Source organism: Euwallacea fornicatus, chromosome 14 (genome assembly GCF_040115645.1).
Source record: "Euwallacea fornicatus isolate EFF26 chromosome 14, ASM4011564v1, whole genome shotgun sequence".
Classification (NCBI taxonomy): Eukaryota; Metazoa; Arthropoda; class Insecta; order Coleoptera; family Curculionidae; genus Euwallacea; species Euwallacea fornicatus.
The window spans coordinates 191,510-209,529 of NC_089554.1; the positions used below are offsets into that span (position 1 = coordinate 191,510).

Genomic DNA, 18,020 nt, shown 5'->3' on the forward strand with positions numbered 1-18,020 from the left:
ATAAACAAAAAAAGCCAATTAAACAAACATAACCTCAAATATAACATACTAGAAAACAGAGTTCTACCCAGACAAAGTGATCCGTCCAATACGTGATACATATTATTACTGTTAGAGTGCAGTAAAGAACTACAACAAAGCCCGTGAATTGGCAACTGTCTTTTTTTATGCATCAGATTTAATATTAAACATATTTTTAAAAGACTAGAGAGATTCTTTTGAAAATAACTTCTTTATGTGTAAATTAACAATGAATGCAACATTTTAAATGTTTTTATACCCTTTTTGTTGTGCACATAGGATGATTATTTACGTGCAAGCACATTTGTGATTTGGTTTTTAAGCTCTTTATTATTTCTTTAATTTGTTTTTTACTCAATTACTATTTTTATATTTAACATTTAAATTGTATATAAATTTGTCAGGTCCGTATTCATTTCCTGTTATTACAGTGTTGCACAATTCAGATGCACGTTTCAAAGATTGATGATTATTTAACCGTTTCGATTACCTGACTTCGTCCGCTTTTAACCACCTCTTCGTTATTGTTAATTACAGTATTATTATCGTACCGTCCTGTTTGTGCTTAAGTACTAGTGCGTGTTCGTCGCATTTGAGTGGTAACATTTTCAAATTCCTCTTTCAAAACAGCTATCGGATCTTTTACTCCATGATTTTTCATCATATACCCATTGGACAAAAATAGAGAAATTTTATTCTTCGGTTGAAATTTTTTTAAGTGTTAATATTTGAAAATAACGAATTAAGCCTTAAGGTAGCTTTGATAAACACGTTAATGTGCAGTGATAAACTCTTGTTGATCGGTTTTCATAGAAACTTTAGGTATAAGTAATTTTTTAAAGGGACATAAGTATAGAAACATATAAAGAATTTTGTTTATAATAATTGAAATTCGTTTTTAAATAAATTTATAAACACTTTTCGTATTAGCTCAGTTCCAACATAGTTCGTAGAAAACATTTGTCTTAATATATTCGACATAAAATAATTAACGCCTATCAAGAAGGTATTAAACAAGTCCATATCGCAAAAGTACATAACATTCATAAATCGGTTATTTCAAAAAGATGTTCTAATTTTAAATCGTGAAATACATAAAAATCAATTAAAAAAGTAGTCGTCCTAGAAAAACAACGAGGCAAATTGATGCACATTAATCAAGAAAAATGCTCAGAAATATCCACACAAATCTGCAACACAAGTTCTATGTGAACGTGGCGAAGCCCAGATAAATTAAAAAACTCTTCAAAGAGGACTGAGAAAAGTAGGATTGTTTAGTCGCAAAGCTGCAAAAAACCATGAATATCGAGGAAGAACTTGAAGGCCCAACTTACTTTTGCTAATAAATATTTACACTGGACAAGCAATGATTGGGAAAAAGTGCTGTTTTCAGATGAACGCAAGTTTAGCATTTTTGGTTCTAATGATGTATCATGGGTCCATCGTCCCCTATACCAAAGGTTTAACCCCAAATATACCAAACCCACAATTAAATATGGCAGTGGATCTTACATGGTGTGGAGATGATTCTCCGGATATAGTGTAGGTCCGTTATAAATCATAGAGAGCATTATGGATCGGTTTGTGTATCTAGATATATTAAAAAACACAATACTGCCATATTCCGAGGATCATTAGGCGTGAATATTAGGCAGGATAATAATCCGAAACACAAATCTAGAGCCATCTGAGACTAGTTCCCTGCAGCAAAAATTACCGTTATGGATTTTCCTGCACAAAGTTCTGACCTCAACCCGATAGAGAATTTATGGAAGGAACTAGAACGACGTGTTCGTCAAACTATGATATCATCTAAGAAAGAATTAATTCGAGTAGTGCAAGAGTCTTGGGAATCCACTGGAAATGACGTGATTTTGAAATTATTGGAATCAATGCCAAAGCGATGCCAAGAAGCCATAGCTAACAAAAGGGTTTCTACGCATTATTAATTTAAATTTAATATTATCAACAATTTCCTCACTTATCTTAGAGTTTCTTTACTTTTGTCCCAGCTTATTATTTATATTTTGAACATATTTTTTATTTTTGGTTGCAAATCGGTAGTTACCTACCAAGAATGTTTCTTATATTTATATGTATATATATGTTTAATATCTCCCAGATTCAATTTGGTTCAAAAAATTATTTCAAAATCACTGAAGTTTCTCTACTTTTGTCCCATTGTGTATATTCATATAGCGATTTAATTTTATTATAAATTTGTAACGCATTTATTCTGTTAGAACGTTTTTCGTACTCGTGCAGCTTTCACATTTTAAATGTTTGTTCAGAATTAATTCTAATATCTATTTATTTATATTAAAATAATTGTTTTATAACATTAACAAAACGCTAACAATGTAATAGTGTAACAGTAATACAACACATTCACTTAATTTTAAAATATTAAGTTTCCTCTTTTAGAGAATTTTTTTAGTATATCGTGAAGGAAACTTATATTTGAAACAATCACTAGCTAACATATTGTTCCTTCTGATATCCTTGTTGGAGTAGTAATTAAATTTCAATCCAAATTAAAATCCACATAAAGAATTATTTTATTTTTGAAGCCAGAAATACCAACGTGTTATCAAGACAAATCTACACAATAAATTTTTTTATAAATTGGAATTTTACTACCAAGTTCAAACACTTTTTTTTAATTAATACTATACATATAAGCTATAACATGTTTTTAGCGTATTTTCGGCGTTGCCGAAGAACATTATGTTATTTATGTGTTTCTTTTTTGGGAATTTTTTCTTTAAACAAGGTATTGCAAAAATTAAATACGCCATGTAGTTTTTAATATTTTCGTTCATTAAATGTATTTTGATTGTTATGTTTTAAAGATTTGAAATGACGCGCCCAATTTTATATGCTATAATCATTATTGCATTTATTGCAATCTTTAACTTTCGGTATTCGTCCTTTCATATGTTATTTACTTTTAATGTGTAGTACCCAATTCAATTTAGTAATTCTAGTATTACACTTATAAGAGAAGGGACCCAAGCGTCCCCTTCTAATTTTAATGAAATTTTGTAAAGAAGTAGTTTAGACTTATCTAAGAATAGTGATATACAGTTAGGTGCAGAACTGAGTCCATACTTAGAAAATTCGTATTAATGGTGGCATAAACAAAATATCTAACTACTATTCAAAGGAAGGCTTTTATTTTCAAAAAGTACATTAACATTAACATTAAAACCATACAAAACATTTGCCGAAAATGAATGGGGTACATCAAATAATCCTAAATAACATTGATTCAGTTTTGCTCCACTAATATTAACATTGAACACTTTGGTCGACATTGACACTAATATTTGGTCCAGAGACCTTTAGCTTTTTTAACAGCTAGTAGACGTCTTGGCATGCTTTTTGTTAGTGTTTCACAGAAATCAGGTGGAATTTAATAGCATATCCTCCGTTAATAAACATCATAATTCAAAATCTTTAAAGAATGAAGCCGATTTCAAAGTTTCAAAGAAAATTAATTGAAAAATCACTGATTGATGGAAGATCCACACGGGAAATCGCATTTCAATTAAATATAAGTCAATCCACAGTACAAAGAGGAAAAAATAAGTGCAAAATTTCCTTAAAAATAAATAAAGGTGGCCAACCAAAAAAGATGTCTGCGCAAGATACTAGAAGAGTAATTAGATATTTGGGCAGTGGTGAAGCCTCTTCGGCCTCCAAAGCAGCCGTGTTGCTTCGAGGGGATACTGGGAAATCGGTGAGCAAATGGACAGTCCAACGAGCTTTACATCAGTCCAAATTTGTTGCTGTGGAGAAGAAGAAGAAACCCCTACTTTCTAAGAAGAATATTAGGGCACGACTAGATTTTGTAAAAAGATATGAGGCATGGACCGAGAAGGATTGAATGAAGGTTATTTGGTCTGATGAAACTAAAGTTAACAGATATGCAACAGATAGTCGACATTGGAGCTGGAAACAAGAGGGAGAATCCATGAAACTAAAAGATTTCATTCTGACGGTGAAACATGGGGGAGGAAATATTAAAGCTTGGGGCTGTATGTCGAGATATGGGGTTGGACCTTTGAAGATAATAGATGGGATAATGAACCAGCACATCTATAAAGCCATTTTAAATGATCACCTAATAGATACTGTTAATAATATGCCTTATCCCACTAGCAAAGTAATTTTCCAACAAGACAACGACCCCAAGCATACCGCAAAATCTGTGAAGGAATGGTTGGATACCCAAAAATTTCAGGTTTTGCAGTGGCCAGCACAAAGTCCCGACCTAAATCCCAATGAGAATCTATGGGCTTACGTGAAATATCATCTGGTCAACGACTACGATTCGCCACCATCTTCACTTAAAGTTTTATGGGAGAGAATAGAAGAAGTACGGGACCAAATTCCACCTGATTTCTGTGAAACACTAACAAAAAGCATGCCAAGACGTCTACTAGCTGTTAAAAAAGCTAAAGGTCTCTGGACCAAATATTAGTGTCAATGTCGACCAAAGTGTTCAATGTTAATATTAGTGGAGCAAAACTGAACCAATGTTATTTAGAATTATTTGATGTAACCCATTTATTTTCGGCAAATGTTTTGTATGGTTTTAATGTTAATGTTAATGTACTTTTTGAAAATAAAAGCCTTCCTTTGAATACTTGTTAGATATTTTGTTTATGCCACCATTAATACGAATTTTCTAAGTATTGACTCAGTTCTGCACCTAAATGTATATGTCGGCGCCACCATAAATTTAGTGAATACCCCTAAGTAGACAGACTCTATGTATTGGTACGACCATATGTAATCGATCGGGGTTCTGGTTTTTCTCGCTATTCTGTTGAAACTAAAGCATTCACTTTCTTTATGATATGACTTCCAGGAGCCCCAGGAATAAGGGACACACTTGTTTTTAACACGCAAGGGGGGCAAAACGGGGCCAGGGGACGAAATAAATATTGGGTGAGGTAGAGCAGTAATTATCGAGAATTGACTTGGAGAGGTCTGGCCCCGGATTGTCATGTCTCTTATCCTTCGATTCGATTAACATACGGTTTACCTTTTGTGAAAGAGATTATTGCCATAAGACATTTTATCATAATATAGGGTAGCCGATAATTATTCGTTTACATGTAAATTAGTGTAACCTCAATGGCATTTGTTGTTAATAGATTAGCGGTATTGAGTGACTATTCCTAGTGTTTAACTTGAGACTCATGGCTTCCGGAAGCGATTCTGTTTCACCGTTTCTGACATATATTTTACGTGCCATATTCAAGGTTTAAGGGGTGAAAACTACACCCAAAATGTCGCCAATTTTTCGTTTTTTGACTATATCTTTGGATCCAGATGAGTTAAAACAATGAAAAACGAACAAAATATCCCCTTTTTCAATTTGCTATCGACATGTTAAAGTTCGACAAAAATATAGTTTTTTTTCCAAAAATTTCATTTTGCTTTGGCTCCATTTTTACACGTGTCCAGCTATCTTATTCAATTTTTTACCATTTTATAAAGAAACTATTTCTCAATATAATGGTGTAAAACAGAACACGATACCATGTTTCTACTAAAAGTTATAAATGTTTATATAAAAATGTGCACATCATATTCAACCACTTATAACTTCAGAACTGCAGATCGCAAAAGAAAATTTCTCATAACAAATAAGACTCAATATAATAAGTATTAAAGAACGGTATCATAAAAATTATATTTTCAATTTAAAATTATATTAACATTCTACCTGTAGTTGACAAGTATTGTATTATGCGTTTTGCATCAACATAAGGCACTTTTCCATATAAAATTAATATACAAGAGAATATTTCATTGGTATCTATGGATTGTATGTTTTGCAGTAATGATATTCATCGAAAAAATGTTTAAAACATAAATTTTTCTTACACCAAGAACATTTAAATATTGCAACTTAGTCACATACATCATTTCTATAAAAACAATATAGTGAATGAAATGCAATTTATTTTCACTCTTATTCTCATTTTTTTTATTGTTTTAAATAGAGACGGATCAAAGAAACAGTTCTACAAAAAAATTTTATTTCTATTTTAAAAAATATCCCTTTATAACAAAGGATTTAATTGAAAAAAAAGTATAATGATTGGGGATACTTGTCCCCACTATAAATTTTATAATTTAGGATTTGGATCAATGAAATGTGTTCTCTTTAGAACTCTATTTGTTTATGAAGTAATGATTGTTAGAAATATTCATTTTTTAACTTCTGTATACGTTTCTACAGCACAAAAGCAAACAATATTATTTATGCGGATTATGTGAAACCACCTGTGCCAGAGGTTAATGTATAATAATTACATCATTAACACTCATTAAATAAAGCCTTATTTATTATAAGAAATGTTCTTCTACAATTTGCGGTTCTGAAATAATAAGCGGTCGAACGTGACGTGCACACTTTCATATAAACAATTAGACCTTTTGTTAGAAACATGGTATCACGTTCTGCTTTACACTCAAAAAATTTAAAGAAGTAGTTTGACGCGTGTAAAACCGAGGTCAAATCAAAATTAAATTTTCGAAAAAAAAAAAATAAAACAATATTTTTCCGAACCTTGACAAGTGAGTGGTGAATTGAAAAAGGAACATTTTGCTCTTTTTTTCGTTGTTTTAACTCATTTGGATTAAAATATATTGTCAAAAAACGAAAAACTGGCGAAACTTTGGGGATAGTTTTCACCCCTTAAATTTTGAAGATAGTACGTAAAATATACATCACTATTCTTAGATAAGTCTAAACTACTTCTTTAGAAAATTTCATTAAAATCGAAGGGAGACACCTGGGTTCTTTCCCTTGTTAGTGGGGGGTTTGAAGTGGTAGGGCTTGAGTTTGTCCAATGGTCTCGAAGGCCACGTTGATTGAAGCGTGGTTGGTGGTAGGTGTAACGTAGCCGGAAAGATGGAGAGAGCGGAAACTGACTAAAAGAGACACGAAACAAAATCATGAAATAAGTGAATTGCAAAAGGCTCTACCCCAAACGGGGTGTAAACCCCCCATTTGTTTCGACTGAATGGGAGACTCGATGGCCTATGCTAGCTTTACGGATTTTGGACGGGCCAAGTCCTTTAAAAATTCACGACGATGATGAAGAGGAGGCATTTCATAGCTTCGATCGATTTTATATAAAACAAAGCCACGGAAAAATTGAACAGTAATGATAGAAATAAAAGCCTAAAGGAAACTGGAGGATGAAATGAGAAGAGAAAAATGCAGGAAAAGACTGAAACTTTTACAGTGACAAAGAGTGAAAAAGAAATTAAACAGCAAATGATGAAAGAAAGAAAATTAATAAAGCGAGAGAATGCCCAGAGATATATATTATTGAGGAAATCCTAAATTCTATCACAATATTAGTTATAAATCTAAGGGGAATTATTGAAAATAATACTGAAAAAGAGATTAAGAATTTAATCAATAAACTAGAATGGTAAATTGGGAATTCAATAAAGAACGGAGTGATGGACTTCCGAGAAAAACACAGATTTGAAATTCCAGAAAAAATTAGTATAGATTTGGATGTACAAACTGAGTCACCAAAAACAAGGAAGATGGGCACAAAGACGGAAACTATCGCACAGGTGAACAAATTCCTGGACTATGAGTTGCAGGCAAGAGAGCATTGGATGGAAGAGTATATGAATACTTAAATTAACAAAGGAAACCCGCTGTAATCGAAGGATGATGTTCCGAAAGTAGTTATTGTAGGACTACAAGCAACAAAAATGCAGTCAAGTGTACAATTCATTTTCGATAAACGACATCCTGAACTTTTGGATATACAGGGTGTCCTCGAATTACGTGGCCAAAATAATACCGCAGATTGTTTGAGTGAAAATAAGTCGATTTAACTAAACTTCCCTCAGTCCAAAAGTTAATAATTATGAAGCTACAGGGTGTTAAAGTTGAAAAAAAAATCACATTTTCTTTAATATCTTTCGATTTCTTTGAGTTAATTTCACGAAATTTCATATTTGAGGGTGTTTTAGGATACGAAATTCAAATTTATTAACGATTTAGTTGTTTCTTCTAGGGGGCGCCACAAGCGACCATTATGACACATTTAAATCTCTGTAACTTTTTCGTGCCACGGTGTATATTATTTTGGTATTTAAAAACCTTTTTCCCTACCTTTTATACTTAGAAAAGGTATACTTTATTGACGTCGCTAGAAGCAACGGTTTTGGAGAAAAATGCATCTAAGCCTGATGATGCATGCAAATTACCTTAAAATTATTTTCCGTTAAAAAAAATTAAGTTTTTCAAAAATAATTATTAGTAAAGGTATAACAATAAATTTTCAAAATCAGATATTATTTTGAGTATTACAACGGCAAAGTCCATAAACTAACAGCATATCCACCATTTCAGAATAAGTGAATTTATTGGCCATACTTATGGATATTTACAGGAACAAGAAGCGAAACTGACAAGAAAAACTGAGGGCTAAATAAAAAAACTGACATTTGAGAAACAAATTCAAGTGTTAAAATGTCAATTAAAAACATAGCCAACTGAGTTATTTACTTAAAAACGCTAACGCAAATATGCAGCGCATTAGAATTATGCGTTTTTCTCCAAAACCGTTGCTTCTAGCGACGTCAATAAAGTATACCTTTTCTAAGTATGAAAGGTAGGGAAAAAGGTTTTTAAATACCAAAATAATATACACCGTGGCACGAAAAAGTTACAGAGATTTAAATGTGTCCCAATGGTCGCTTGTGGCGCCCCCTAGAAGAAACAACTAAATCGTTAATAAATTTGAATTTCGTATCCTAAAACACCCTCAAATATGAAATTTCGTGAAATTAACTCAAAGAAATCGAAAGATATTAAAGAAAATGTGATTTTTTTTTTCAACTTTAACACCCTGTAGCTCCATAATTATCAACTTTTAGACTGAGGGAAGTTTAGTTAAATCGACTTATTTTCACTCAAACAATCTGCGGTATTATTTTGGCCACGTAATTCGAGGACACCCTGTAGAAGAAATTTTTGGTTTCATTGAGCAGGCGTACAAAATTAGAACAAGAGAAAGGAAAATACCGATGACGAAACAAATAATTAAGATTTTAAACAATGGAAGTGAAGACAACCTGTTCAGCAGAATACTGCAATTAAGAGAAAAGACAAAACATGATGAATAGGTGGCTACGCAGGAGATCATTGTTATACCTTTGAGAGCTATGAGAAAGATCGTGGAAAGTGTGTTCCATGAGTCTTTCACATACGTATTTATTTACATATCAGCGGAAAAAGGAACTACAAATAGACCAATGCTGAATAGAAAGTACAAAACAATTGTTCTGGTGGTGGAAAACAATGAGAAGTCATATAATGAGGTTCTAAAGAAGGTGAAATAGTACTTGGAAAGGGGAATAAATGGCAAAGACGTCATTAGTATAAGAAGTACAAGGAAGAGTAAACTCTTAATTGTTACGGAGAAGGATCAGAATACAATTGAACGAATCGAGAAAGCTCTACAAGAGTTACAAAGAGAACAAGGCAACATGCGTAGAACGGGGATGAATCTAAAGACAGTGTTGATACGGACAATTGATGCTTTGTCTATGAGGGATGATATCTTCAAAGGAATACATGAAGCAATATCAAACTTAAAGAAAAGAACGCACAAATTAAGTAAAATAAAACTTACCGCAAACAATACACTGTGCATCTTTAGTACAGATAAGGAATCTATAGAATTGTTAACGAGGGAAAAAACAATTAATAAGATGAGAATGGTGAAGTATTTTGTAGAAAAAGGATGGATATAAAATGAATACTATAAATGTTGAGAATATGATCATTCAATCTAGGAATATAAAGAGAAGAATAGAAACAAATTGTGATTTAAAAGTGGAAAGTGGAATACACGAGCAATTCCTGTGAAAACGAGAACTGACCAATATGCAAAGAGGAAGAACAGGATATAAAACTGAAACAAATAAATGCAGAGTCTTTAATAGGTCTTTGTCCTTAGCTAGAAAATGGGAAAGGCTGGAAAGAAACCCCTAAAAAAATAAGTATATCGAGCGGAATTAACATCCAGAAGCAGTATATCAGAAATAGCACGGTAACCATAAGAATTATACAATAGAACTTCATTAGATGTAAGGTGATGCATAACTTCATGGAGAAAATTATTAAGGAAGAAAGTAGAGACATTCTTATTAGCTCTCAACTCAACAAAAAGATAGATACCAAAGATTACTGTTTTAACGACTGCGATAGATTTATAAATATATACAAAAGTGTATGATACATAACAATAAAGAGCGGGGATATGTGTATGCAAAACTAAATAATATAGTTACAATTGTATGTTAATTATCTTCAAATGAATCAGAAAAAGACTTCGAAATACTCCCAGAGAACGTAGCGCACCAAATAGGAGGAAAATACAGAAAACAGGTTGTTATCAGTGGTGATATTAATGCCAAAACATCAGCCCTGGATTTTAATGTTACAAACTAAAAGAAAGAATGGAGAGGAGGGTTAATGTTTGAGGACTGACTAATAACGGTTGGACTTATTATTTAAAATCATGAAAATGAATAGACTGTTGTTAGAGCGTGCGGAACGTCGGCAATCGATTTTCTACTGGGAAGTGAACGAGCGTCAAAGGTGATCGAAAACTGTAGAGTAGAGGTGCATCAGGAGAACATAAACGATCATTTGTCGATTAAGTTTGAGATAATTGTACATTTCGGAGAGAAACATGAAAAAAGCTCTTACATTAGACCCTCGAAAAATCACAACAAAAAATATTGAAAAATTGAAACGGGAACTTTCATATATTTTCCCAGAAGAGACATGATTAACGGCAGAGGAGATCATAAAACAAATAACGGAGTTTTGCAAAAGACACCACAAACTAAAGAAGTCAAATTCGAGTCCCGTTTATTAGCGGAATGAGAAAATAAGCGAAAAACGGAAGGAATGTAAGAATTAGAGAAAACAATGATTTAAAATTAAATCCACGAATTCGTCGACAATAAAAATTAGTGTCCTAAAAGAAGCATACAAGAGAGCAAGATGGGTGTTAAAGAACGAAATTCACAAGAGTAAAACAGAAAAGTGAAAACAATTGTGCGAGGAACTAAAATATGGGGTAAAATCGGAATAAAGCACCTTATGTTGTTAATGTTCGAGAAAGATAATCAGCGATTTTTTACCACCATAAAACCCCACCACAAGATTTCCTGGAAACGCCGTAAGGCATTTCTTCAGGATTTCTTTCCACTGCTATGTTTTATCTTTAACTTTTTTCATTTTTTTTATCCTGTTCCCTTATCTTGATTATTTCTTCCACATAATTTACAACCTGTTTCAACTTTATAGCTTCAACCATTTTTTTTATTATATTTGTTGGTATCAATTCTTGTCCCATTATTACATTGAGTATCCCTTTTTGTTACCACTTTGTGCACTTGAAAAATATATGTTTTACGTAATCCGTGTCTTCCATACAATATCGTGTCAGATGTGATTTTTCCTATTTTCTTTAAATATGTTTGAAAACGTCCATTCCCCGTAAAAAATTTTGTAAGATAAAAGTTGTTCTCACCATGTTTCCTCTCTATCCACGTTGTAATATCTGGAATTACAATCTTTGTCCACCGACTTCCTTTTTCCGTCAATATTTTTTGCCACACTTCCATTGTCTCCCCTCTCTATTTTTTTCTGTCTTCCTACTTTGCTACGTTTTATATCTTTCCATTACCAAGAGATCTAGAGACATTTACTCACTAATTATCTGTATTCACGATACTGAGGTTATTCTATCTGCTCTATTACTTCTAAGTGCCATTTGCCACTGAAAACATAGCAATTTCTTTCTTATTTTATTATATTTTAATGCACTACTCCATATTGGAGCTATATATAGCATAATTGCTTCCGATTTTTTCGTCTTTTAATGTTATTTATCGCAATTATTTTCAGCATTATTCTTCTTAAAGCTATTACAGGTCAGCGAGCTTTTTCAATCACTGTTTCTAAATTTAAAACTAAAATTTAATTGTTGGTCAAATGTTATTCCTAAATACATTATACTACATCCGTTCCAAAATAAGTGTTCAATTTCATCAAAAAGATGTACAAAGGGATATATAACGTTTATTTTGACAACTAAAATATAACATGATTTAGAAATCCTTTGAAAATGAACACTTATTATCAATTCCATACACTTTTGCAATATAATAAAAACATCATCAAGGTTTACCGTGGTTATTTCATCTCATGCTTTATATACGGCCACAATGAGTTAATCAATATAATCAATACTGGATAGGGACTTATTGTGTTGCAATGGTTGAATAACGTTAAAAAATCTCAAATTAAAACAGTAAAATTAGGGCTGTTTGGTTAAATTGGACAAATTATTCTTATGGTCCACCCATTTTCAGGACTGGCGCGAACAACTTCCTCATCATCAACTTTTACAACGTGTTCTAGCATTATCTTGCTGGATTGATGCTTATATTAATTAAATAACTATTGATATATGTAATTTCATTATTTTAATAATCCATTAAAAAAACTGAAATCGAACACTTATTTTAGTGCAAAGGTACTATTTTTTTAAAGGTGTGTTATAAATTTTATTGGGGTGTTTGGCTGTCGCTTGTCGTATAAGTGGCCCTGGCACCGTCCCAACCACTCTACGACACCAACAGTTCATGCACACTCCGTTACAATACTCTCATATTCAGTATCTTTCCTTCTAAAGAGTCTGGAAAAAACCTGCTTGCCTCTTGATGAATCCTTATTGTCCATTTAAAAAAATTGGATGAAGGAGCTAACCCGGTTATTAATAAAAGAAAAATGTTGCTCTTTATAAATTATTTTTCACCAAGGAGTACCATCTAAGTTTTCTTAAAAGTCCTTAACTAGTACTTTTGAAGCTTAACCTAGGAAACTAAAAAAAAAACACAGAAGGAGAAAAAACAGAATTTTCTACAACTACTTAAAACTTAGAACTATATAGGAAGATAATTCCCAAAATTGCTTAAACGTAGACGACCGATTAACCGGGATTGCTTTTCATTTTTCTTAAGTGTCCTAGTCACACGTCCAAAACTCAACATGAGCGCTTCGTTGTCATCATCTATTGAGAAATTGATCGTTGAACCCTTCAGTCGAGATGAGCAGAATTGGTACTGAGGCTCTTCCGAATGCGGATGGCACTCAGCAATACCAACGTCCCTTACTTAGCTTCTTCTTTAAGATTCGAGTAGTTAATTTTTTGGGGGACAAATTTTTTCTCTGTCCTTCTGGGTTCATTACTCACACTATTCACTGAGTTTGCACTTCACTCAATTTAGCTTAGGCAGGAGATTACATGAAAATTCACTTAATTACAAGGACCCCGTAGAAATAAGTTTTAGTGAATATTTTTCTTTTCTCTTGTCTTATTACGGAGTGAACTTAAAATTCAAGTGTTCCAAGAGTGATATTCTCAAGAAATCTAATTAAGTTTTCCACAGAATGCGACAGGTGCGCAAGGGCAACTGAAAATTGTTGTTCTTCGTCTGAAATATGAAGATTTTATAGCCTGGCTGCAATTTTTTTTCCAAATTACACCTCACCCTGTTGAACAATTAGCTTGAAATTTGGACGTAAGGTCTCTAACATGAAGCCTCACAGGTTGAAAGAATCTCAGCTTCCTTCAATGCTAAACTTAAGATAATTTCTTAATTAGGTTTCTTCGTTCATGACCTAATAAATGGAAGAATCGTACTTTATCCAAGAAAAGGGACTTCCTCGTTGGTGCGATAACCTGTTAATCGTCCAAGAAGAATCATGATTATTTCGATAACAAGGAGCTTCCCCTTTAAATTTTTCCTTAAGTTTAACAAAGAACGATTGAACTGAAGTACATTTGCGAGCCTTCTCATGGAAATTTAGATGATACCAGCACAAGGAATTTTTAGGAATGTTCCTTTTTGGAGAATTGAGTCGGTATTTATCTTTTCTCAAAGGGGACTGTGATCTGCTTAGTCTTTCCAAATTTTTGAGGCGTCTAACTAGGTGTTGGTAGTTTTCTGAAGGTAATTTCGTGCTATTACCTTTTAATTTACAAGAGCATGCTTCTTGATTGATTTGACAACTCTGTTGTAGTTCCACTTCTGAAATTTTATCAGCTAAATCTGCCACTTCTTTTAAAGGTAAAGAACATGACGAAAGAGCTACATGCATATCACGAGATAATCTCTGTATCCAAAGGAATTTAAGAATCTCCTCGGGTAACAATGCACCTCCTAAAATTTTCATTTCTAATAAGAAAACCGAAGGTTTTTTGTCATCGAGTCGAAGTTGAGAGAAGAGTTTCTTGAATTTTGTTTCTTGAGATTCCGAAAGAACGTCCAAAATCCTCTGACGAAGAGTTTCAAATTTGTTGATTGTTGGTGGATTAATTACTAAGTCTTTAATACAAATTAAACTGTCTGTATCCATCACTCCGATTGTAGTATGAAATCTCATTTCATCTAAGAGCACTCTGTTGACGATGAACTGGGATTCTAATTGAGTGAACCATAATTCGGGGTCTGATCGGCTAAAAGGTGGTGTCCTTATGAAAATTCGGTTCTTGACTTCATTATGGGGTTCACTGTTAGCTTCCGCACGATCCATATTACGGCCAGAACGAGACATATTTAATTAATGAAAAACAATTTGATAAAGTAAATGATGAACTTGGTAAAAAATCACGTCGAGGTCACCAATTGTCGTAATACGTACGAACGAGAAAATCTTTTATATTGAAAGATGTTGAAGACGAGAGAGTTTATTGATAACTAGTCTTTGTTTATTTACAAAACTGAATGTATCTAAATCTATGACACACACTAACTATTCTGAATATATAAAAAATACAATAATGAATGGTGGTTTGCTGAAGCTTGAGATCAAACCACCTTAGCGATAAAATACCTATAAACAAAGTACCTGTCAACATTATTATAGGTGAACCCATTACTAGTACGGAAGGATTAGGTAAACGAATTCAATCATTAACCTAAACAAAGTATGCCACAAGTTCTTCAGCTAACAGGTTTTTTTCTTTTTAACCATAATAGTTGTCGGGACAAGGCGTATTCACAACTATCCATCAAGAGTTATATTAAATTTGTGTTCTTTTTTCCTTCCTATTAGTAGTATCGTTTATGATTTTGTAGGTACCATTTCAAGTTTGTTATCATCCATCCATCTTTTAATATGACGTACTGCTCTTTCTGTATTTTCTATTAGCTTCAGTACACTTTTTACTATCGCTAGGTAGTCAGCGTAAGCAACAGTTTATATACCATATGGCAGAATAAGTTTCACCACTCCATCATATATGACATTTTATATGTATGGGCCCAGTACCGAATATTAAGGGACCTCACAGATGACAATTCTTCTCTTGTTATTTCCATGTCCGTATACCATTCTTCTATCCATTAAATATAATTTGATCAATTAATCAAATATTTAGATATCTCACTTTCGTCTAGACGTTTAACAATTATTGCCATGAAGATTAAGTAAAAAGTGTTCTTTGTGTCAAGAGTTGTAAATAAAACGACCTGTAGATATTTCTCTCTCTTCGATTATTAATTTTACATTATGTCGATTACATTTCTGAATGTTATTTTGGTTATTTTCGTTTTACAAAATCCATACTGGTAATCTCATATAACTTACTTTTCTTCTGTCTCTTTTATTAGCCTTCCAGCAATTAATTTTTCGTAAAGGTTTCCTAGTACATTTATAATACAGAGTGGTCTGTAGCTTCTAGGTTGATCTATTAGTTTCCCCGACTTAGGAATCCTGGTAAGTGCCAGTTTTGTTGTTATCCATTCGTCGCACATGTCGCCCTTTCTCATTTGATTATTCATCATTTTTTTGATTAGATCGATTCTTTCTTTTCCAAATATTCTTAAAATTTCATAAGAAATGCTGTTTACCCCAGGAGCTTTTTATATTTTACTTGCATCAATGCGCATTCGATCTTTTCTATGCTGAAGGATTTTATGTTTTCTTTCTTAAAGCAGCACTCTGAGAGTATAAGAAGTAAATTATCAATTACCAATTCTATCAAAATCGCATCTAATCTTGTTTTTTTTTTGGTGAGCTTTTTATTACTATTTAATTTCCCATGCCCCATAAGTCCTTATTTAGTTCTTCGCAAGTTTCTTTTCATTTTCTTTTCTTTGACTTTTTTTAAATTTTCTTATTAAGTAGTCTTTTTTTTGTTTTATAATCTTCTTTCAGTATTTCTTTTATTTCCGGGTTACCCTCTTGAGGTCTTCGTGCTTTTATTAGTTTTTATTCTGGCTGCGAGACAAATTTTTTTTTGTTAATATATTCATTCCGCAAGTACTTTACTTGCTACCATGTTTAAGTTTTAAATTTCGGTGGACATTCAGAACTTGTGTTTTGTAGTTTCTTAATTAGATCTTTAGGTGTTCATACATATTTTTCTTCAACCTTCTTTACTTCATTTACAAATTTTGTTTTATTTATAGAGCTGTATTTTATAGGTGATTCGGTTAATGAATATATAGCATTTTACCCTTTTTTATATTCGCATAATATATACTTGTGGTCACTCAAGGATTCTTTGTCTAACAATCCTCATTCTACATAAGGTAGCATCTTGTTATTTCCAAAATAACGTCAATTACCGATTCCAAGTCATCCCTTACCCAAGTTGGCACATTTCCTTTAGTAAATGGCATAAGGTCTGCCGCCGTTACCCACTCTATTCATAGCTTTCCTCTATGATCCGTGCGTACCAGTCCCTATACAGGGTGAGTCGGGAAGATCGTGCCAAACTTCAGGAGCGTGTTGTACATGAAAAATAAATGTAAAAAAACTCAAATGTTGTTATCCGATTTTCGTTTGTTTACAAGTTGTAGCGTAAATAAAATTAAAACATATAATTTAAAAAAATTATAAATTTCATAAGAAATTTCATAAATTAACGTTTGGATATCATAGTAAATGTTCAAAAATATTGCCATTAACTTCTAAACATTTTCGGCTTCGTCTATGAAGAGCATTCGTTGCGCTCCTGATTGTTTCATGTCTTTCTTTAATAGCAGCTGCAGCATTTCTAATGCGTTGAATTAGTGCATCTTGAGTGTCCACTTTTACTCTGTACACTTCAGTTTTAAACCAACCCCACAAACAATAGTCTAGTGGTGTGAGGTCTGGACACCTTGGAGGCCAACTAATAGGGCCACCACGACCAATCCAACGTCCAGGAAAGGTACGTTTATGGTAAATAGAATTCTAGTTAAAAAAATTTATTTACGCTATAACTTGTAAACAAACGAAAATCGGACAACAACATTTGAGTTTTTTTACATTTATTTTTCATGTACAACACGCTCCTGAAGTTTGGCACGATCCTCCCGACTCACCCTGTATACTACTTTTTGCATTAAAATTTCTTCCCACAATTTCGTAACCTATTCAGTTTTCAATTTACGTCTGTAGCTTCGTCAAGTATGTTTCATAGTATTTAAGTGAGTAATTTAGTGTTTTAGATAGCAGTCAACTATGCATGCTAAATCTATTCTGATGCAAACGTTTCCGTTTCACTCAATCTTTTCCTTAATTATCAAGTTTCTATTTTATTCTAGGTTGAATTTTATTCCAGTCTTAATGTCATTTCTTACATAGTAAGTTGCATTTTCTTTCGTCGTTTTCATGTTTTGTTCTGACATTAGTCTGATGTCCATACTATGTTCGATTGCAGTGTTTTCTGCCAAATCTTGGTCAGGTTTATTCCGATTGAAAATTATTTGTAATATTCTTAACATGTTATCCTTCAAAATTTACGGCGACTTCTATACTATATGATGCTGTTCACGCGTCTCCTTTTCCAGTATGTATGATATTTTTTGTTTTCTCATTACTGCTTCGTTGCAGCTACCAGTTTTTATTTAAAAAATCAACGTTTTCC

General features: G+C 32.7%; 1 protein-coding gene across 1 annotated transcript; it reads right to left on the reverse strand.

Moving 5' to 3' along the window:
• Window positions 1–13,000: 13,000 nt before the first annotated feature.
• LOC136343284 (uncharacterized) lies at window positions 13,001–14,823 on the reverse strand. The gene is made up of 2 exons (XM_066289902.1): window positions 13,651–14,823; window positions 13,001–13,593 (listed from the first exon to the last, which is right to left on the reverse strand). Exon 1 carries the CDS (start codon window positions 14,714–14,716, stop codon window positions 13,781–13,783), a length of 936 nt encoding a protein of 311 aa, XP_066145999.1. The 5' UTR covers window positions 14,717–14,823; the 3' UTR covers window positions 13,001–13,593; window positions 13,651–13,780.
• Between the last annotated feature and the right edge of the window lie 3,197 nt (window positions 14,824–18,020).